This window comes from Oncorhynchus nerka, linkage group LG25, assembly GCF_034236695.1.
Source record: "Oncorhynchus nerka isolate Pitt River linkage group LG25, Oner_Uvic_2.0, whole genome shotgun sequence".
Taxonomy (NCBI): Eukaryota; Metazoa; Chordata; class Actinopteri; order Salmoniformes; family Salmonidae; genus Oncorhynchus; species Oncorhynchus nerka.
This window is the reverse complement of record NC_088420.1, coordinates 2,916,448-2,938,879: the sequence shown is the minus strand read 5'-3', so window position 1 is coordinate 2,938,879 and position 22,432 is coordinate 2,916,448. Positions and strand designations below refer to the sequence as shown.

The window sequence follows — 22,432 nt, the reverse complement described above, 5'->3', positions numbered from 1 at the left end:
CTGTTACAGTGGTTTAGGACCAAGCCTGTTACAGTAGTTAGGACCAAGCCTGTTACAAGCCTGTTACAGTAGTTAGGACCAAGCCTGTTACAGTAGTTAGGACCAAGCCTGTTACAGTAGTTAGGACCAAGCCTGTTACAGTGGTTAGGACCAAGCCTGTTACAGTAGTTAGGACCAAGCCTGTTACAGTAGTTAGGACCAGTTAGGACCAAGCCTGTTACAGTAGTTAGGACCAAGCCTGTTACAGTTAGGACCAAGCCTGTTACAGGACCAAGCCTGTTACAGTGGTTAGGACCAAGCCTGTTAGGACCAAGCCTGTTAGTTAGGACCAAGCCTGTTACAGTAGTTAGACCAAGCCCAGACCAAGCCTGTTACAGTAGTTAGGACCAAGCCTGTTACAGTAGTTAGACCAAGCCTGTTACAGTAGTTAGGACCAAGCCTGTTACAAGTACAGTAGTTAGGACCAAGCCTGTTACAGTGGTTAGGACCAAGCCTGTTACAGTAGTTAGGACCAAGCCTGTTACAGTAGTTAGGACCAAGCCTGTTACAGTAGTTAGGACCAAGCCTGTTACAGTAGTTAGGACCAAGCCTGTTACAGTAGTTAGGACCAAGCCTGTTACAGTAGTTAGGACCAAGCCTGTTACAGTAGTTAGGACCAAGCCTGTTACAGTAGTTAGGACCAAGCCTGTTACAGTAGTTAGGACCAAGCCTGTTACAGTAGTTGGGACCAAGCCTGATACAGTAGTTAGGACCAAGCCTGTTACAGTAGTTACAGTAGTTAGGACCAAGCCTGTTACAGTTAGGACCAAGTTAGGACCAAGCCTGTTACAGTGTTAGGACCAAGCCTGTTACAGTAGTTAGGACCAAGCCTGTTAACCAAGCCTGTTACAGTAGTTAGGACCAAGCCTGTTACAGTAGTTAGGACCAAGCCTGTTACAGTAGTTAGGACCAAGCCTGTTACAGTGGTTAGGAGCCCAAGCCTGTTACAGTAGTTAGGACCAAGCCTGTTACAGTAGTTAGGACCAAGCCTGTTACAGTAGTTAGGACCAAGCCTGTTACAGTAGGACCAAGGTTACAGTAGTTGGGACCAAGCCTGATACAGTAGTTAGGACCAAGCCTGTTACAGTAGTTAGGACCAAGCCTGTTACAGTAGTTAGGACCAAGCCTGTTACAGTAGTTAGGACCAAGCCTGTTACAGTAGTTAGGACCAAGCCTGTTACAGTGGTTAGGACCAAGCCTGTTACAGTAGTTAGGACCAAGCCTGTTACAGTAGTTAGGACCAAGCCTGTTACAGTGTTAGGACCAAGCCTGTTACAGTAGTTAGGACCAAGCCTGTTACAGTAGTTAGGACCAAGCCTGTTACAGTAGTTAGGACCAAGCCTGTTACAGTAGTTAGGACCAAGCCTGTTACAGTAGTTAGGACCAAGCCTGTTACAGTAGTTAGTTTAGTTAGGACCAAGCCTGTTACAGTAGTTAGGACCAAGCCTGTTACAGTGGTTAGGACCAAGCCTGTTACAGTAGTTAGGACCAAGCCTGTTACAGTAGTTAGGACCAAGCCTGTTACAGTTAGGACCAAGTTACAGTGGTTAGGACCAAGCCTGTTACAGTAGTTAGGACCAAGCCTGTTACAGTAGTTAGGACCAAGCCTGTTACAGTAGTTAGGACCAAGCCTGTTACAGTAGTTAGGACCAAGCCTGTTACAGTAGTTAGGACCAAGCCTGTTACAGTAGTTAGGACCAAGCCTGTTACAGTAGTTAGGACCAAGCCTGTTACAGTAGTTAGGACCAAGCCTGTTACAGTAGTTAGGACCAAGGTTACCAAGCCTGTTACAGTAGTTAGGACCAAGCCTGTTACAGTAGTTAGGACCAAGCCTGTTACAGTAGTTAGGACCAAGCCTGTTACAGTAGTTAGGACCAAGCCTGTTACAGTAGTTGGGACCAAGCCTGTTACAGTAGTTAGGACCAAGCCTGTTACAGTAGTTGTTACAGTAGTAGGACCAAGTTAGGACCAAGCCTGTTACAGTAGTTAGGACCAAGCCTGTTACAGTAGTTAGGACCAAGCCTGTTACAGTGGTTAGGACCAAGCCTGTTACAGTAGTTAGGACCAAGCCTGTTACAGTAGTTAGGACCAAGCCTGTTACAGTAGTTAGACCAAGCCTGTTACAGTAGTTAGACCAAGCCTGTTACAGTAGTTAGGACCAAGCCTGTTACAGTAGTTAGACCAAGCCTGTTACAGTAGTTAGGACCAAGCCTGTTACAGTAGTTAGGACCAAGCCTGTTACAGTGGTTAGGACCAAGCCTGTTACAGTAGTTAGGACCAAGCCTGTTACAGTAGTTAGGACCAAGCCTGTTACAGTTAGGACCAAGCCTGTTACAGGACCAAGCCTGTTACAGTGGTTAGTAGCCTGTTTAGGACCAAGCCTGTTACAGTAGTTAGGACCAAGCCTGTTGTTAGGACAGTTACAGTTAGGACCAAGCCTGTTACAGTAGTTAGACCAAGCCTGTTACAGTAGTTAGGACCAAGCCTGTTACAGTGGTAGGACCAAGCCTGTTACAGTAGTTAGGACCAAGCCTGTTACAGTAGTTAGGACCAAGCCTGTTACAGTGGTTAGGACCAAGCCTGTTACAGTAGTTAGACCAAGCCTGTTACAGTAGTTAGGACCAAGCCTGTTACAGTAGTTAGGACCAAGCCTGTTACAGTAGTTAGGACCAAGCCTGTTACAGTAGTTAGGACCAACCAAGCCTGTTACAGTAGTTAGGACCAAGCCTGTTACAGTAGTTAGGACCAAGCCTGTTACAGTAGTTAGGACCAAGCCTGTTACAGTAGTTAGGACCAAGCCTGTTACAGTAGTTAGGACCAAGCCTGTTACAGTAGTTAGGACCAAGCCTGTTACAGTAGTTAGGACCAAGCCTGTTACAGTAGTTAGGACCAAGCCTGTTACAGTAGTTAGGACCAAGCCTGTTACAGTAGTTAGGACCAAGCCTGTTACAGTAGTTAGGACCAAGCCTGTTACAGTGGTTAGGACCAAGCCTGTTACAGTAGTTAGGACCAAGCCTGTTACAGTAGTTAGGACCAAGCCTGTTACAGTAGTTAGGACCAACCAAGCCTGTTACAGTAGTTAGGACCAAGCCTGTTACAGTAGTTAGGACCAAGCCTGTTACAGTGGTTAGGACCAAGCCTGTTACAGTAGTTAGGACCAAGCCTGTTACAGTAGTTAGGACCAAGCCTGTTACAGTAGTTAGGACCAAGCCTGTTACAGTAGTTAGGACCAAGCCTGTTACAGTAGTTAGGACCAAGCCTGTTACAGTAGTTAGGACCAAGCCTGTTACAGTAGTTAGGACCAAGCCTGTTACAGTAGTTAGGACCAAGCCTGTTACAGTGGTTAGGACCAAGCCTGTTACAGTAGTTAGGACCAAGCCTGTTACAGTGGTTAGGACCAAGCCTGTTACAGTAGTTAGGACCAAGCCTGTTACAGTAGTTAGGACCAAAGCCTGTTACAGTAGTTAGGACCAAGCCTGTTACAGTAGTTAGGACCAAGCCTGTTACTGTTAGGACCAAGCCTGTTACAGTAGTTAGGACCAAGCCTGTTACAGTAGTTAGGACCAAGCCTGTTACAGTAGTTAGGACCAGTAGTTAGGACCAAGCCTGTTACAGTAGTTAGGACCAAGCCTGACAGTAGTTAGGACCAAGCCTGTTACAGTAGTTAGGACCAAGCCTGTTACAGTAGTTAGGACCAAGTTACAGTAGTTACAGTAGTAGTTAGGACCAAGCCTGTTACAGTAGTTAGGACCAAGCCTGTTACAGTTAGACCAAGTTACAGTAGTTAGGACCAAGCCTGTTACAGTAGTTAGGACCAAGCCTGTTACAGTAGTTAGACCAAGCCTGTTACAGTAGTTAGGACCAAGCCTGTTACAGTAGTTAGGACCAAGCCTGTTACAGTAGTTAGGACCAAGCCTGTTACAGTTAGTTAAGCCTGTTACCAAGCCTGTTACAGTAGTTAGGACCAAGCCTGTTACAGTAGTTAGGACCAAGCCTGTTACAGTAGTTAGGACCAAGCCTGTTACAGTAGTTAGGACCAAGCCTGTTACAGTAGTTAGGACCAAGCCTGTTACAGTAGTTAGGACCAAGCCTGTTACAGTAGTTAGGACCAAGCCTGTTACAGTAGTTAGGCCCAACCAAGCCTGTTACAGTAGTTAGGACCAAGCCTGTTACAGTAGTTAGGACCAAGCCTGTTACAGTGGTTAGGACCAAGCCTGTTACAGTGGTTAGGACCAAGCCTGTTACAGTAGTTAGGACCAAGCCTGTTACAGTAGTTAGGACCAAGCCTGTTACAGTAGTTAGGACCAAGCCTGTTACAGTAGTTAGGACCAAGCCTGTTACAGTAGTTAGGACCAAGCCTGTTACAGTAGTTAGGACCAAGCCTGTTACAGTAGTTAGGACCAAGCCTGTTACAGTAGTTAGGACCAAGCCTGTTACAGTAGTTAGCCTGTTACAGTAGTTAGGACAAGCCTGTTACAGTAGTTAGGACCAAGCCTGTTACAGTAGTTAGGACCAAGCCTGTTACAGTAGTTAGGACCAAGCCTGTTACAGTAGTTAGGACCAAGCCTGTTACAGTGGTTAGGACCAAGCCTGTTACAGTAGTTAGGACAAGTTACAGTTAGGACCAAGCCTGTTACAGTAGTTAGGACCAAGCCTGTTACAGTAGTTAGGACCAAGCCTGTTACAGTAGTTAGGACCAAGCCTGTTACAGTAGTTAGGACCAAGCCTGTTACAGTAGTTAGGACCAAGCCTGTTACAGTAGTTAGGACCAAGCCTGTTGTTAGGACCAAGCCTGTTACAGTGGTTAGGACCAAGCCTGTTACAGTAGTTAGGACCAAGCCTGTTACAGTAGTTAGGACCAAGCCTGTTACAGTAGTTACAGTAGGACCAAGCCTGTTACAGTAGACTGTTACAGTAGTTAGGACCAAGCCTGTTACAGTAGTTAGGACCAAGCCTGTTACAGTAGTTAGGACCAAGCCTGTTACAGTAGTTAGGACCAAGCCTGTTACAGTAGTTAGGACCAAGCCTGTTACAGTAGTTGTTACAGTAGTTAGGACCAAGCCTGTTACAGTAGTTAGGACAGTAGTTAGGACCAAGCCTGTTACAGTAGTTAGGACCAAGCCTGTTACAGTAGTTAGGACCAAGCCTGTTACAGTGGTTAGGACCAAGCCTGTTACAGTTAGGACCAAGCCTGTTTAGGACCAACCAAGCCTGTTACAGTAGTTAGGACCAAGCCTGTTACAGTTAGGACCAAGCCTGTTACAGTAGTTAGGACCAAGCCTGTTCCTCCATCGCTGCTATAAAAAAACAGCGTCCTCAGATCACAGTCGTTGGATGTGGTGTTTTCTGTAAAGTGGTGCACAGATATGGCAACAGGGATGGATGTTGCAGGAGTCAGGGCTTTTGGTCATGGGGCCTGGGATTCTGGGTGCCTCACCACAGCAGTGGTGGGTGTCAAGTGTCCCTTTGGTGCAAGGGACCTTACCACTGAAGAGGCAGTGAAACCGAAGGATTTCTATATCAAGGAAGCTTCTGTGAAGACCATCCTTACTGGCATCAGGTCCAAGGGCAGAGCCACATCACTGGAAGGGACACCTGCTTCTTCGTTGTCGTGGATCACATCAAAAGAATGTGAGCGGCAGGAAAGCCTAGTGGTTAGAGCATTGGGCTAGTAACTGAAAGGTTGCAAGTTCAAATCCACCAGCTGACAAGGTACAAATCTGTCGTTCTGCCCCTGAACAGGCAGTTAACCCACTGTTCCTAGACCAGTTAACCCACTGTTCCTAACCAGTTAACCCACTGTTCCTAGACCAGTTAACCCACTGTTCCTAGACCAGTTAACCCACTGTTCCTAGGCCAGTTAACCCACTGTTCCTAGACCAGTTAACCCACTGTTCCTAGGCCAGTTAACCCACTGTTCCTAGACCAGTTAACCCACTGTTCCTAGGCCAGTTAACCCACTGTTCCTAGGCCGTCATTGAAACTAAGAATTTGTTCTTAACTGACTTGCCTCGTTAAATAAAGTTTTTTTTTTAAAGCAAAAAAAGGCTTTGATGATTTGAATCAGGTGTATAGTGCTAGGGCAAAAACAAAAATGTGTATCCCTTTGGGTCCCCAGGACCAGGATTGAGAACCAGTGCTCTGGGGTAACGGTGTCTAGATGGAATTTGTATTTGAGGCAACTGGACCCTGAGATTTACTGTCAGGGCCCAGGTCTGTCAGGGCCCAGGTCTGTCAGGCCCAGGTCTGTCAGGGCCCAGGTCTCTCCAGAGAGGTATGTACATAAGATCTAGGTGCTGCTGTCGGCCCTCCTTGGTTGGGGACAGAAGCACCAGATCATCAACAAACAGCAGTCATTTGACTTCAGATTCTAGTAGGGTGAGGCCGGGTGCTGCAGACTGTTCTCGTGCCCTCGCCAATTCATTGATATATATGTTGAAGAGGGTGGGGCTTAAGCTGCATCCCTGTCTCACCCCACGGCCCTGTGGAAAGAAATGTGTGTGTTTTTGCCACTTTTAACCGCACACTTGTTTGTGTACATGGATTTATAATGTCGTATGTTTTATAGCAGACCCTCATGCCAAATTGAGTCAATGCTTTTTTGAAATCCACGAAGCTTGAGAAGACTTTGCCTTTGTTTTGATTTGTTTGTTTGTCAATTAGGGTGTGAGCCAATTTGACATTTGCTCAGTACATTGTTTTCACTGAGTAAATGTACTAGTCTAGTCTGCAGTTAATGATAATGCAGAGGATTTTCTCAAGGTTGATGCATGTTATTGGGGTCAAATTTTGCTCTACTTTTGTGGATTGGGGAGGATCAGTCATCGTTCCAAATATTGGGGAAGATGCCAGCGCTGAGGATGATGTTAAAGAGTTTAAGTATAGCCAATTGGAATTTGTGGTCTGTATATTTTATCCATTCATTTACGATACCATCATCGCTCTCTCTCTCTCTCTCTCTCTCTCTCTCTCTCTCTCTCTCTCTCTCCCCTCTCTCGCCCTCTCTCTCTCCCTCTCTCGCCCTCTCTCTCCCTCTCTCGCCCTCTCTCTCTCTCTCTCTCTCTCTCTCTCTCTCTCTCTCTCTCTCTCTCTCTTTATTAGACAGACAACAGTCCATATCAACCACAGGGCTAGTGTTCCCTGGATACACCAGATCTATTTATTATCTCCCCCCTCTGTGACCCTGCCCTTTATTTTAGCCTGCTGATTCACTCTCCATTCATCTCCTAAAACCGCAAAACGCCTCTTGGTTTACAGCCTCGTACTATGTGGGTGAGAGGGAGAGAGAGAGACTGATAATGAGAAGATAGTGTATTGGTGTTGGACTAAAAGCAACATGTTTATGTTAGATTAGACTAGTGTAAAGGCTTTTCTGGTACAACTTCTAATCTGTCTGTCTGGCCTCGCTTTGTTTCTATGGTCCCAGATAATACACTGATAGGGGACACCAAGATAATACACTGTTGGGGGACACCAAGATAATACACTGACGGAGGACACCAAGATAATACACTGATAGGGGACACCAAGATAATACACTGTTGGGGGACACCAAGATAATACACTGATAGGGGACACCAAGATAATACACTGATAGGGGACACCAAGATAATACACTGACGGAGGACACCAAGATAATACACTGATAGGGGACACCAAGATAATACACTGACGGAGGACACCAAGATAATACACTGATAGGGGACACCAAGATAATACACTGACGGAGGACACCAAGATAATACACTGATGGAGGACACCAAGATAATACACTGATGGAGGACACCAAGATAATACACTGACGGAGGACACCAAGATAATACACTGATGGAGGACACCAAGATAATACACTGACGGAGGACACCAAGATAATACACTGACGGAGGACACCAAGATAATACACTGACGGAGGACACCAAGATAATACACTGACAGAGGACACCAAGATAATACACTGACAGAGGACACCAATTGGGCAGCAACAGATACTAATTGGGTAACAAAGAACATCCCAAGAGGAAGAGACTTAAGTTAACTTTGTGATGTTTACTGCTCTCTACCTCTCAGCAGCACTGTCTACTTTTATCATTACCATTTCCCTAACCATTTTGACCAGCTTGAAGCATAGAACAGACTGACATCAGATCTGTGTGTAAGCTGACAGGTTCTCTCAGTCTGACTGTAATCAAATTAAATTTATTTATATAGCCCTTCTTACATCAGCTGATATCACAAAGTGCTGTACAGAAACCCAGCCTAAAACCCCAAACAGCAAGCAATGCAGGTGTAGAAGCACAGTGGCTAGGAAAAACTCCCTAGAAAGGCCAGAACCTAGGAAGAAACCTAGAGAGGAACCAGGCGTGCCGGGTGGAGATTATAACAGAACATGGCCAAGATGTTCAAATGTTCATAAACCAGCAGGGTCAAATAATAATAAACTGAAGCAGGTAAAGAGAGAGAGAGAGCATACTTAAATTCACACAGGACACCGAATAAGACAGGAGAAATACTCCAGATATAACAGACTGACCCTAGCCCCCCGACACATAAACTACTGCAGCATAAATACTGGAGGCTGAGAAAGGAGGGGTCGGGAGACAATCACTGGGCTCTGGTCTGAATTAACAGGGATAGACTACAGACTAAATTAACTACAGACTAGATAGACTACAGACTAGATAGACTACAGACTAGATAGACTACAGACTAGATAGACTACAGGCTAGATAGACTACAGACTACAGACTAGATAGACTACAGACTATATAGACTACAGACTACAGACTAGATAGACTACAGGCTAAATTAACTACAGGCTAGATAGACTACAGGCTAGATAGACTACAGACTATATAGACTACAGACTAGATAGACTACAGGCTAGATAGACTACAGACTAAATTAACTACAGGCTAGATAGACTACAGACAGACTACAGACTAGATAGACTACAGACTACACCATGGGCACCAGGGGTTTGTTTATGGCATCTCACACTAGCCAGACTGATACCAGGGGGTTGTTTATGGCATCTCTACACTAGCCAGACTGATACCAGGGGGTTGTTTATGACATCTCTACACTAGCCAGACTGATACCAGGGGGTTGTTTATGGCATCTCTACACTAGCCAGACTGATACCAGGGGGTTGTTTATGGCAGCTCTACACTAGCCAGACTGATACTAGGGGGTTGTTTATGGCATCTCTACACTAGCCAGACTGATATTAGGGGGTTGTTTATGACATCTCTACACTAGCCAGACTGATACCAGGGGGTTGTTTATGGCATCTGTACACTAGCCAGACTGATACTAGGGGGTTGTTTATGGCATCTCTACACTAGCCAGACTGATACCAGGGGGTTGTTTATGGCATCTGTACACTAGCCAGACTGATACTAGGGGGTTGTTTATGGCATCTCTACACTAGCCAGACTGATACCAGGGGGTTGTTTATGGCATCTGTACACTAGCCAGACTGATACCAGGCACAGTGGGGCTTGCGGTGGGCAGTATAGTGAGCAGTGTGATGTAACAGACATGTCTGTCGTTTAAACCTCCAGGGAATCTGGGTGGAAATGTCAGAGCGAGGCGAGGGAGCAAATGACACAGGGATGAGCTTCAGCTTTTCAGGATAGTGGTGAGATAGGGGCTAGAGTTAGACCTAGGGAAATGGGTGAGGAGGGAGGGGTGTTGCTTGATATCTATATCCTAGCAACTGAGGGAGAGTGATACCCCTGTTCAACTGCTACAGGGGATTGGTCAGTGCGCTGGCTCAAACCCCGCCTCTTCGCTGGTGAGCTGAAGAAAAAAATACCAAAAATCTAAACATCCTCCAGACGTTCTTCACTGCTGTGCACTTGACCCTCCAGGACTTTAAAACCCAGTCCTGTATTTATGAATTCTTATTTATTTATCTGATTTTATTCACCTAGTCCCATGTATGATCACTAATACATGTGTTTATGTGATCCACTGACAGCTTTGAAGAGTTGACCACGAGAAGATAGAACAATTCAGAATGAATTGTCCTTACTCCACAGCTGTGCAGTATTGCCCCGAGCTCCCCTTTCATCGGTAAGTAGCTAGCTAACAACTGGTGTGCTGTGAGTGGTGTGTTATAATAGCATTTAGCCATGTTACTGTCAAAAAACCCAGACCACTTGGACTTTACACAATGAACATACTTATTCCCCAAGGCCCTGTAATAGACTTGCGTCCTGTCCGGGGAACGTGCCTCTTTATCATGCTGGAGAAACAGGAGATCCTGCTGCCTTATGGTTGGTTCTGCCTCGGACGAGGCTGCTTCATTCCTCGACCATCAGCCATTTCAAAATGAAAGAAAGGAAAAAACAACCCAGCAAACCGGGAACATTCCCAGAACATTAGCTAAGATTTCCATTAAGTTCTGTTTAGTGTTTTATCTAACATTAGGAAGATGACATCTCAAAAACATTCAAAGAATGTATATATATATATTTATTTATTTATTTTTTTCTTTCAGAAAATGTTTTAAATGAAATATCCTTGGAATGTTCTCCTAACGTTCACTGCAATGACGTGCACAACATCTGCAACAACCACCACAGAACGTTCCCCAAACGTTGTCATTAGGTTCCCACGGAATATAACAACACAATGTTTTATAGGATATACTGCCATAACAAAATGTAAAAACAACAGAAACGGTTCTGAGAAAACATGACGGGAACGTTCTGCTAACGTTGATGGACATGTTTGTTAAAACCACCCATAACAGCAAGCAGGGAATAGTCCTACAACGCTCTCATAAAGTTATAGCGTTGGCGTTAATGACAACGTTCCCTAAACATTCTTCAGCAATCATATCTGGATTAAATTAAATTGGTTATGAGAAAACATTAGTGGAACGCTGCGCTAACATTAATGGAGATATCACCCGAGACACCTACACAGGTGTAGGATATTAATTTGACCAGTTTCTCACAGCAGGAAAAGAATCCTGCAGCAACAGGAAACGTGAGTCACTATGTGAATGAATGGACATTTATGTGTGGGCTGATAAATATTTGATAGAAAATGCAAATTACAAACATCTTTAAAACCTTTTGAATACAGTACAAGTGTTCATTTCATGCAGTGCAGGAAAATGTATCTTGCAATAGGATGGTCAATGAACAACCAATGGTGTGTATTGAGAACAACAAAGAACCCAGCAAACCTGGAACATTCCCAGAACATTAGCTAACATTCCCATTAAGTTCTAGTGAGGGCTTGAACTAATATTAGTATGATAACGTCCCACAAACATTCAAAGAATGTTTTTGATCACCAAATATTATTTTCTATTAATAGTTTTTGAAATGAAATATCCTTGGAATGTTCTCCTAACATTCACTAAAATCTTGTTCACAACATCTGTAAAAACTTTAAGGATCTCATTAGGTTGCCAGGGAGTGTATGGTTGCCAGGGAGTGTATGGTTGCCAGGGAGTGTATGGTTGCCAGGGAGTGTATGGTTGCCAGGGAGTGTATTAACACAAAGTTACAGTAATTTTTAAAGAAATGTAATCAAGGTGATTTGCGATCTGCAAGCGCTGTAGGCTACTGAGTCTGCTGTGCCACCAAGATCCTACAGTTTCTAGTGGATTTTCCCTTTGTACTGAAATCCTGAATTAAATTATAGTCCAAACTATGGCTATGTGTTTTCAGTACATTATGCACATCTATATACAATCTGCCAGCCAATCATTTAACATGATTTCTGAAATCAAGTCTGTAGGGAAAATAAAAGTCCAAACCTCACAACTTACCAGGATATATAGAAGATTGGTAGAGTAAGACATAGTAGAGGATAGTTATTTTTCTAGAAGTAGTTATTACAAAGACAAAGAACTCAACCGGACAGTCAGAGGAAAGGAATAAACAGATGTCTTTTTGTGTTAGTCATATTCCAGGGATACCACTCCAAAGCTCCCCGGTTTCCATCCCCCGCTTGTGACTGTCAACAAAATATGGTAAAACTATGTTTGTAAAATATATGTCTAATAAATTGTCATATAATTCCAAATAATTCGCCAAAAAGTTTCTTCCACATGGACTGTTGTATAACTAACTTCCTCAACAGTAAGACAACACTCACACATGAAGAAAACACCTGGTCGTAACTTCATTTGAACATAGGAATAACATTCTAAGGACAGTGAGGGAATGTCGTAACTTCATTTGAACATAGGAATAACCTTCTAAGGACAGTGAGGGAATGTCGTAACTTCATTTGAACATAGGAATAACATTCTAAGGACAGTGAGGGAATGTCGTAACTTCATTTGAACATAGGAATAACCTTCTAAGGACAGTGAGGGAATGTCGTAACTTCATTTGAACATAGGAATAACATTCTAAGGACAGTGAGGGAATGTCATAACTTCATTTGAACATAGGAATAACATTCTAAGGACAGTGAGGGAATGTCATAACTTCATTTGAACATAGGAATAACATTCTAAGGACAGTGAGGGAATGTCGTAACTTCATTTGAACATAGGAATAACATTCTAAGGACAGTGAGGGAATGTTTTCTTCACCCTAATACAAATATTATCTGAATGTCAATACAACTGGAGAGTTTTAATGTTTTGGGAACTTATCTCTTGTCATATCCACACAATGTCCCCACAATCTAAATAAATGTTTTAAGAACTTTTAAAGAACATACAAAAATGTGTTGTGGGAATTTTCTTGTAACAACAATGTTTTTTCACACAAAAATAAGTATTGTATAATCAGCTGCACATATTCTGAGAACCTGACATTCTGAGAACCTGACATTCTGATATTCTGAGAACCTGACATTCTGATATTCTGAGAACCTGACATTCTGATATTCTGAGAACCTGACATTCTGATATTCTGAGAACCTGACATTCTGATATTCTGAGAACCTGACATTCTGATATTCTGAGAACCTGACATTCTGACATTCTGAGAACCTGACATTCTGAGAACCTGACATTCTGACATTCTGAGAACCTGACATTCTGATATTCTGAGAACCTGACATTCTGACATTCTGAGAACAGACTAAATGTGTTCCTGGAACATTCTTGAAATGTCAGACAAATGTTTTATACAAACATTTTATAATCATCAGCACAACTGGACAGTTTTTTTTTTGTGTTATGAGAACATTTGCCGCAACCTAAAAAATGTTACGTGAATTTTCACAGAAGTCATTTTGGTTTGCTGGGAAGGCTCTCTGGTTTCAGAGTTGAATGACCGGCTCAATGTAAGCATGAAACACAGGCTACTGTCCATATAGTAGTATTATGTTATGGCAATATGGTAACTCTCTATCTTGGCATTGTCCTTTGCGCATTTTTTTCAACCTTCTGCCATTTGAAACATTTCTAGATAATGGAGAACGAAAGCAGATTGCTTCTGGCTTAGGGTGATTTCATGGGTCTCAGCCTCTCTGTAGATGGGTCAGTCAGAGATGGTTGGTCGACCAGGAAGAGAAGGTCTGTAGGTGATTTCATGGTTCTCAGTCTCAGCCTCTCTGTAGCTGGGTCAGCCAGAGATGGTTGGTCGACCAGGAAGAGAAGGTCTGTAAGGTGATTTCATGGGTCTCAGCCTCTCTGTAGCTGGGTCAGTCAGAGATGGTTGGTCGACCAGGAAGAGAAGGTCTGTAGGTGATTTCATGGGTCTCAGCCTCTCTGTAGCTGGGTCAGCCAGAGATGGTTGGTCGACCAGGAAGAGAAGGTCTGTAAGGTTATTTCATGGGTCTCAGCCTCTCTGTAGCTGGGTCAGTCAGAGATGGTTGGTCGACCAGGAAGAGAAGGTCTGTAAGGTGATTTCATGGGTCTCAGCCTCTCTGTAGCTGGGTCAGCCAGAGATGGTTGGTCCACCAGGAAGAGAAGGTCTGTAAGGTGATTTCATGGGTCTCAGCCTCTCTGTAGCTGGGTCAGCCAGAGATTGTTGGTCGACCAGGAAAAGAAGGTCTGTAGGTGATTTCATGGGTCTCAGCCTCTCTGTAGATGGGTCAGTCAGAGATGGTTGGTCCACCAGGAAGAGAAGGTCTGTAGGTGATTTCATGGTTCTCAGTCTCAGCCTCTCTGTAGCTGGGTCAGTCAGAGATGGTTGGTCGACCAGGAAGAGAAGGTCTGTAAGGTGATTTCATGGTTCTCAGTCTCAGCCTCTCTGTAGCTGGGTCAGTCAGAGATGGTTGGTCGACCAGGAAGAGAAGGTCTGTAGGTGATTTCATGGTTCTCAGTCTCAGCCTCTCTGTAGCTGGGTCAGTCAGAGATGGTTGGTCGACCAGGAAGAGAAGGTCTGTAAGGTTATTTCATGGGTCTCAGCCTCTCTGTAGCTGGGTCAGCCAGAGATGGTTTGTCGACCAGGAAGAGAAGGTCTGTAGGTGATTTCATGGGTCTCAGCCTCTCTGTAGCTGGGTCAGCCAGAGATGGTTGGTCGACCAGGAAGAGAAGGTCTGTAGGTGATTTCATGGGTCTCAGCCTCTCTCTAGCTGGGTCAGTCAGAGATTGTTGGTCGACCAGGAAAAGAAGGTCTGTAAGGTGATTTCATGGGTCTCAGCCTCTCTGTAGCTGGGTCAGCCAGAGATGGTTGGTCGACCAGGAAGAGAAGGTCTGTAAGGTTATTTCATGGGTCTCAGCCTCTCTGTAGCTGGGTCAGTCAGAGATGGTTGGTCGACCAGGAAGAGAAGGGTCTCAGCCTCTCTGTAGCTGGGTCAGTCAGAGATGGTTGGTCGACCAGGAAGAGAAGGTCTGTAGGTGATTTCATGGGTCTCAGCCTCTCTGTAGCTGGGTCAGCCAGAGATGGTTGGTCGACCAGGAAGAGAAGGTCTGTAGGTGATTTCATGGGTCTCAGCCTCTCTCTAGCTGGGTCAGTCAGAGATTGTTGGTCGACCAGGAAAAGAAGGTCTGTAAGGTGATTTCATGGGTCTCAGCCTCTCTGTAGCTGGGTCAGCCAGAGATTGTTGGTCGACCAGGACGAGAAGGTCTCTAAGGTGATTTCATGGGTCTCAGCCTCTCTGTAGCTGGGTCAGCCAGAGATGGTTGGTCCACCAGGAAGAGAAGGTCTGTAAGGTGATTTCATGGGTCTCAGCCTCTCTGTAGCTGGGTCAGTCAGAGATGGTTGGTTGACCAGGAAGAGAAGGTCTGTAGGTGTACTTATCCACTGTAGAGAACTGTCTGGCAGTTATTAATGGAAAGAGGGGAACAAAAGTGAAACTGGTTTGATTTCATGGGTGAAACCCCTGTGGGTTGTCAGACCAGACCACGGATAGTGGGTCTGTTGCTGGGTCATTGTTCATTGGATAGTGGGTCTGTTGCTGGGTCAGACATGGTTGGATAGTGGGTCTGTTGCTGGGTCAGACATGGTTGGATAGTGGGTCTGTTGCTGGGTCAGACATGGTTGGATAGTGGGTCTGTTGCTGGGTCAGACATGGTTGGATAGTGGGTCTGTTGCTGGGTCAGACATGGTTGGATAGTGGGTCTGTTGCTGGGTCAGACATGGTTGGATAGTGGGTCTGTTGCTGGGTCAGACATGGTTGGATAGTGGGTCTGTTGCTGGGTCAGACATGGTTGGATAGTGGGTCTGTTACTGGGTCAGACATGGTTGGATAGTGGGTCTGTTGCTGGGTCAGACATGGTTGGATAGTGGGTCTGTTACTGGGTCAGACATGGTTGGATAGTGGGTCTGTTACTGGGTTAGACATGGTTGGATAGTGGGTCTGTTTCTGGGTCAGACATGGTTGGATAGTGGGTCTGTTGCTGGGTCAGACATGGTTGGATAGTGGGTCTGTTACTGGGTCAGACATGGTTGGATAGTGGGTCTGTTGCTGGGTCAGACATGGTTGGATAGTGGGTCTGTTGCTGGGTCAAGCCAGGCGAGGAGGTCTGGAGGTGCATGTATCCACTGTAGAATAATTGTCTGCCCTTTACACAAGGGGAAACGTAAAGAGGGGAACAAAAGCATATTGGTTTAATTTCATGGTTCTCTGGGTCAGAGCTGGATGGATTGTCCAACTAGACCAGAGATAGGGAGTCTGTTGCTGGGTCAAACGAGGGCAGGGTGTCTATAGCTGTGTCAGAGACGATTGGATTGTCCGCCGTAACCAGGGATAGGGAGTCTGTTGCCGGGTCAAACGGGTAGGGTGTCTATAGCTTGGTCAGAGACGGTTGTCCGACTAAGGTGTCTGGAGCCTGGGTCAGCCAGATGGTTGGTCGACCAGGAAGAGAAGGTCTGGTGATTTCATGGTTCTCAGAGCCTCTCTGTAGGCAAACAGACATTAAAACAGTTGTGTCTAGATGTTCAGCTGCCAGCCCGGTCTGATATTTATAGGTGCGGCGTACTTATAGCAACAATGCCTCCACAGTGCAGGACAGGAGCGCCAGGCAAAGTCTAAAGTGACAGCAGAGCAGTCTAGCAGTCATATGAAACCCGCTGCTCCTTCACCCTTCTGTACATTTAAATGGCTGTTGAGATGAAGGTGATGATGAGGAAATACGAGCTCTAGATTGATCTGAATTGATAAAGTGGTATGTACGTCTGACCATAGTGGGATGTCGATACTGTGGTATGTACGTCTGACCATAGTGGGATATCGATACTGTGGTATGTATGTCTGACCATAGTGGGATATCGATACTGTGGTATGTATGTCTGACCATAGTGGGATATCGATACTGTGGTATGTACGTCTGACCATAGTGGGATGTCGATACTGTGGTATGTACGTCTGACCATAGTGGGATATCGATACTGTGGTATGTACGTCTGACCATAGTGGGATGTCGATACTGTGGTATGTACGTCTGACCATAGTGGGATATCGATACTGTGGTATGTACGTCTGACCATAGTGGGATATCGATACTGTGGTATGTACGTCTGACCATAGTGGGATGTCGATACTGTGGTATGTACGTCTGACCATAGTGGGATGTCGATACTGTGGTATGTACGTCTGACCATAGTGGGATGTCGATACTGTGGTATGTACGTCTGACCATAGTGGGATGTCGATACTGTGGTATGTACGTCTGACCATAGTGGGATATCGATACTGTGGTATGTACGTCTGACCATAGTGGGATGTCGATACTGTGGTATGTATGTCTGACCATAGTGGGATATCGATACTGTGGTATGTACGTCTGACCATAGTGGGATGTCGATACTGTGGTATGTACGTCTGACCATAGTGGGATATCGATACTGTGGTATGTACGTCTGACCATAGTGGGATGTCGATACTGTGGTATGTACGTCTGACCATAGTGGGATATCGATACTGTGGTATGTACGTCTGACCATAGTGGGATGTCGATACTGTGGTATGTATGTCTGACCATAGTGGGATATCGATACTGTGGTATGTACGTCTGACCATAGTGGGATATCGATACTGTGGTATGTACGTCTGACCATAGTGGGATGTCGATACTGTGGTATGTACGTCTGACCATAGTGGGATATCGATACTGTGGTATGTATGTCTGACCATAGTGGAATATTGTACATATTACTGGGGTTAAGTTCCACACATAAAAACAATAAAGTATATCTGATGGTTTAGAAGAGGCTTTTTGTATTTGTGTTTATATTATTTGGAGTACTACCTTAACTAATCCACTGATCCAAACCAACTCGGAAAGTAGAGATTCCTTAATAGAAAATGACTCAAATAAAAGTTAAAGTCAACCAGTAAAATATCACTTGAGTTAAAAGTCTAAAAGTATTTGGTTTTAAATAAACTCAGCAAAAAAAAAGAACGTCCTCTCTCTGTCAACTGCGTTACATTTTCAGCAAACTTAACATGTGTAAATATTTGTATGACCATAACAAGATTCAACAACTGAGACATAAACTGAACAAGTTCCACAGACATGTGACTAACAGAAAGGGAATAGTGTGTCCCTGAACAAAGGGGGGGATCAAAATCAAAAGTAACAGTCAGTATCTGGTGTGGCCACCAGCTGCATTAAGTACTGCAGTGCATCTCCTCCTCATGGACTGCACCAGATTTGCCAGTTCTTGCTGTGAGATGTTACTCCACTCTTCCAACAAGGCACCTGCAAGTTCCTGGACATTTCTGGGGGGAATGGCCCAAGCCCTCACCCTCCGATCCAACAGGTCCCAGACATTTCTGGGGGGAATGGCCCTAGCCCTCACCCTCCGATCCAACAGGTCCCAGACATTTCTGGGGGGAATGGCCCTAGCCCTCACCCTCCGATCCAACAGGTCCCAGACATTTCTGGGGGGAATGTCCCTAGCCCTCCGAATCCAACAGGTCCCAGACGTGCTCAATGGGATTGAGATCCGGGCTCGTCACTGGCCATGGCAGAACCCTGACATTCCTGTCTTGCAGGAAATCACGCACAGAACGAGCAGCATGGCTGGTGGTATTGTCATGCTGGAGGGTCATGTCAAGATGAGCCTGCAGGAAAGATAGCACATGAGGGAGGAGGATGTCTTCCCTGTAACGCACAGCATTGAGATTGCCTGCAATGACAACAAGCTCAGTCTGATGAAGCTGTGACACACCGGCCCAAACCATGACTGACCCTCCACCTTCAAATCGATCTCGCTCCTGTGCGGTGTTGTTACACGTGGTCTGCCACTGCGAGAATGATCAGCTGTCCGTCCTGTCTCCCTGTAGCGCTGTCTTAGGCGTTTCACAGTATGGACATTGCAATTTAATGCCCTGGCCACATCTGCAGTCCTCATGCCTCCTTGCAGCATGCTTAAGGCACGTTCACACAGATGAGCAGGGACCCTGGGCATCTTTCTTTTGGTGTTTTTCAGAGTCAGTAGAAAGGCCTCTTGAGTGTCCTAGGTTTCATAACTGTGACCTTAATTGCCCACCGTCTGTAAGCTGTTATGTGTCTTAACGACCGTTCCACAGGTGCATGTTCATTAATTGTTTATGGTTCATTGAACAAGCAGGGAAACCGTGTTTAAACCCTTTACAATGAAGATCTGTGATGTTATTTGGATTTTTACGAATTATCTTTGAAAGAAAAAGGGACACTTCTTTTGTACTAGTTTGTACTTAACTTTCAGAAGTAAATGTAATTGCTAAAATATACTTAAGTATCAAAAGTATAAATCATTTAAAATTACTTATATTAAGCAAACCAGACGGGACCATTTCTTGTTTTTAAAATGTATGTATAGCCAGGGGTACACTCCAACAACTCAGACATTATTTACAGAAGATGCATTTGTGTTTAGTGAGTCCTCCAGATCAGAGGCAGTTGGGATGACCAGGGATGTTCTCTGTTTAGTGAGTCCTCCAGATCAGAGGCAGTAGGGATGACCAGGGATGTTCTCTGTTTAGTGAGTCCTCCAGATCAGAGGCAGTAGGGATGACCAGGGATGTTCTCTGTTTAGTGAGTCCTCCAGATCAGAGGCAGTAGGGATGACCAGGGATGTTCTCTGTTTAGTAAGTCCTCCAGATCAGAGGCAGTAGGGATGACCAGGGATGTTCTCTGTTTAGTGGGTCCTCCAGATCAGAGGCAGTAGGGATGACCAGGGATGTTCTCTGTTTAGTGAGTCCTCCAGATCAGAGGCAGTAGGGATGACCAGGGATGTTCTCTGTTTAGTGAGTCCACCAGATCAGAGGCAGTAGGGATGACCAGGGATGTTCTCTGTTTAGTGAGTCCACCAGATCAGAGGCAGTAGGGATGACCAGGGACGTTCTCTGTTTAGTGAGTCCTCCAGATCAGAGGCAGTAGGGATGACCAGGGATTTTCTCTGTTTAGTGAGTCCTCCAGATCAGAGGCAGTAGGGATGACCAGGATGTTCTCTGTTTAGTCAGTCCTCCAGATCAGAGGCAGTAGGGATGACCAGGGATGTTCTCTGTTTAGTGAGTCCGCCAGATCAGAGGCAGTAGGGATGACCAGGTGTTCTCTGTTTAGTGAGTCCTCCAGATCAGAGGCAGTAGGGATGACCAGGGATGTTCTCTGTTTAGTGAGTCCTCCAGATCAGAGGCAGTAGGGATGACCAGGGATGTTCTCTGTTTAGTGAGTCCTCCAGATCAGAGGCAGTAGGGATGACCAGGGATGTTCTCTGTTTAGTGAGTCCTCCAGATCGGAGGCAGTAGGGATGACCAGGTGTTCTCTGTTTAGTGAGTCCTCCAGATCAGAGGCAGTAGGGATGACCAGGTGTTCTCTGTTTAGTGAGTCCTCCAGATCAGAGGCAGTAGGGATGACCAGGGATGTTCTCTGTTTAGTGAGTCCGCCAGATCAGAGGCAGTAGGGATGACCAGGTGTTCTCTGTTTAGTGAGTCCTCCAGATCAGAGGCAGTAGGGATGACCAGGGATGTTCTCTGTTTAGTGAGTCCTCCAGATCAGAGGCAGTAGGGATGACCAGGGATGTTCTCTGTTTAGTGAGTCCTCCAGATCAGAGGCAGTAGGGATGACCAGGGATGTTCTCTGTTTAGTCAGTCCTCCAGATCAGAGGCAGTAGGGATGACCAGGTGTTCTCTGTTTAGTGAGTCCTCCAGATCAGAGGCAGTAGGGATGACCAGGGATGTTCTCTGTTTAGTGAGTCCGCCAGATCAGAGGCAGTAGGGATGACCAGGTGTTCTCTGTTTAGTGAGTCCTCCAGATCAGAGGCAGTAGGGATGACCAGGGATGTTCTCTGTTTAGTGAGTCCTCCAGATCAGAGGCAGTAGGGATGACCAGGGATGTTCTCTGTTTAGTGAGTCCTCCAGATCAGAGGCAGTAGGGATGACCAGGGATGTTCTCTGTTTAGTGAGTCCTCCAGATCAGAGGCAGTAGGGATGACCAGGGATGTTCTCTGTTTAGTGAGTCCTCCAGATCGGAGGCAGTAGGGATGACCAGGGATGTTCTCTGTTTAGTGAGTCCTCCAGATCGGAGGCAGTAGGGATGACCAGGGATGTTCTCTGTTTAGTGAGTCCTCCAGATCGGAGGCAGTAGGGATGACCAGGGATGTTCTCTGTTTAGTGAGTCCTCCAGATCAGAGGCAGTAGGGATGACCAGGGATGTTCTCTGTTTAGTGAGTCCTCCAGATCAGAGGCAGTAGAGATGACCAGGGATGTTCTCTGTTTAGTGAGTCCACCAGATCAGAGGCAGTAGGGATGACCAGAGATGTTCTCTGTTTAGTGAGTCCTCCAGATCAGAGGCAGTAAGGATGACCAGGGATGTTCTCTGTTTAGTGAGTCCTCCAGATCAGAGGCAGTAAGGATGACCAGGGATGTTCTCTGTTTAGTGAGTCCTCCAGATCAGAGACAGTAGGGATGACCAGGGATGTTCTCTGTTTAGTGAGTCCTCCAGATCAGAGACAGTAGGGATGACCAGGGATGTTCTCTGTTTAGTGAGTCCTCCAGATCAGAGGCAGTAGGGATGACCAGGGATGTTCTCTGTTTAGTGAGTCCTCCAGATCAGAGGCAGTAGAGATGACCAGGGATGTTCTCTGTTTAGTGAGTCCTCCAGATCAGAGGCAGTAGAGATGACCAGGGATGTTCTCTGTTTAGTGAGTCCACCAGATCAGAGGCAGTAGGGATGACCAGAGATGTTCTCTGTTTAGTGAGTCCTCCAGATCAGAGGCAGTAAGGATGACCAGGGATGTTCTCTGTTTAGTGAGTCCTCCAGATCAGAGGCAGTAAGGATGACCAGGGATGTTCTCTGTTTAGTGAGTCCTCCAGATCAGAGACAGTAGGGATGACCAGGGATGTTCTCTGTTTAGTGAGTCCTCCAGATCAGAGACAGTAGGGATGACCAGGGATGTTCTCTGTTTAGTGAGTCCTCCAGATCAGAGGCAGTAGGGATGACCAGGGATGTTCTCTGTTTAGTGAGTCCTCCAGATCAGAGGCAGTAGGGATGACCAGGGATGTTCTCTGTTTAGTGAGTCCTCCAGATCAGAGGCAGTAGGGATGACCAGGGATGTTGTCTGTTTAGTGAGTCCTCCAGATCAGAGGCAGTAGGGATGACCAGGGATGTTCTCTGTTTAGTGAGTCCTCCAGATCGGAGGCAGTAGGGATGACCAGGGATGTTCTCTGTTTAGTGAGTCCTCCAGATCGGAGGCAGTAGGGATGACCAGGGATGTTCTCTGTTTAGTGAGTCCTCCAGATCGGAGGCAGTAGGGATGACCAGGGATGTTCTCTGTTTAGTGAGTCCTCCAGATCAGAGGCAGTAGGGATGACCAGGGATGTTCTCTGTTTAGTGAGTCCTCCAGATCGGAGGCAGTAGGGATGACCAGGGATGTTCTCTGTTTAGTGAGTCCTCCAGATCAGAGGCAGTAGGGATGACCAGGGATGTTCTCTGTTTAGTGAGTCCTCCAGATCAGAGGCAGTAGGGATGACCAGGGATGTTCTCTGTTTAGTGAGTCCTCCAGATCAGAGGCAGTAGGGATGACCAGGGATGTTC

At 45.7% G+C, this 22,432-nt stretch overlaps 1 protein-coding gene across 4 annotated transcripts in view; it reads left to right on the top strand.

Annotated features, from left to right (window-relative positions):
• The first annotated feature begins 9,890 nt into the window (after window positions 1–9,890).
• The window catches only part of LOC115124387 (tumor protein 63-like), a 134,076-nt gene continuing 121,534 nt past the window's right edge, over window positions 9,891–22,432 (top strand). For 3 of the 4 annotated variants that reach the window (XM_065009477.1, XM_065009478.1, XM_065009476.1), the window contains exon 1: window positions 9,891–10,116. In XM_065009477.1, coding sequence (XP_064865549.1) covers window positions 10,061–10,116 — 56 coding nt within the window. In that variant the 5' untranslated portion in view covers window positions 9,891–10,060. The remainder of the gene's footprint in view (window positions 10,117–22,432) is intronic. The other variant, XM_065009479.1, reaches the window with a different exon arrangement.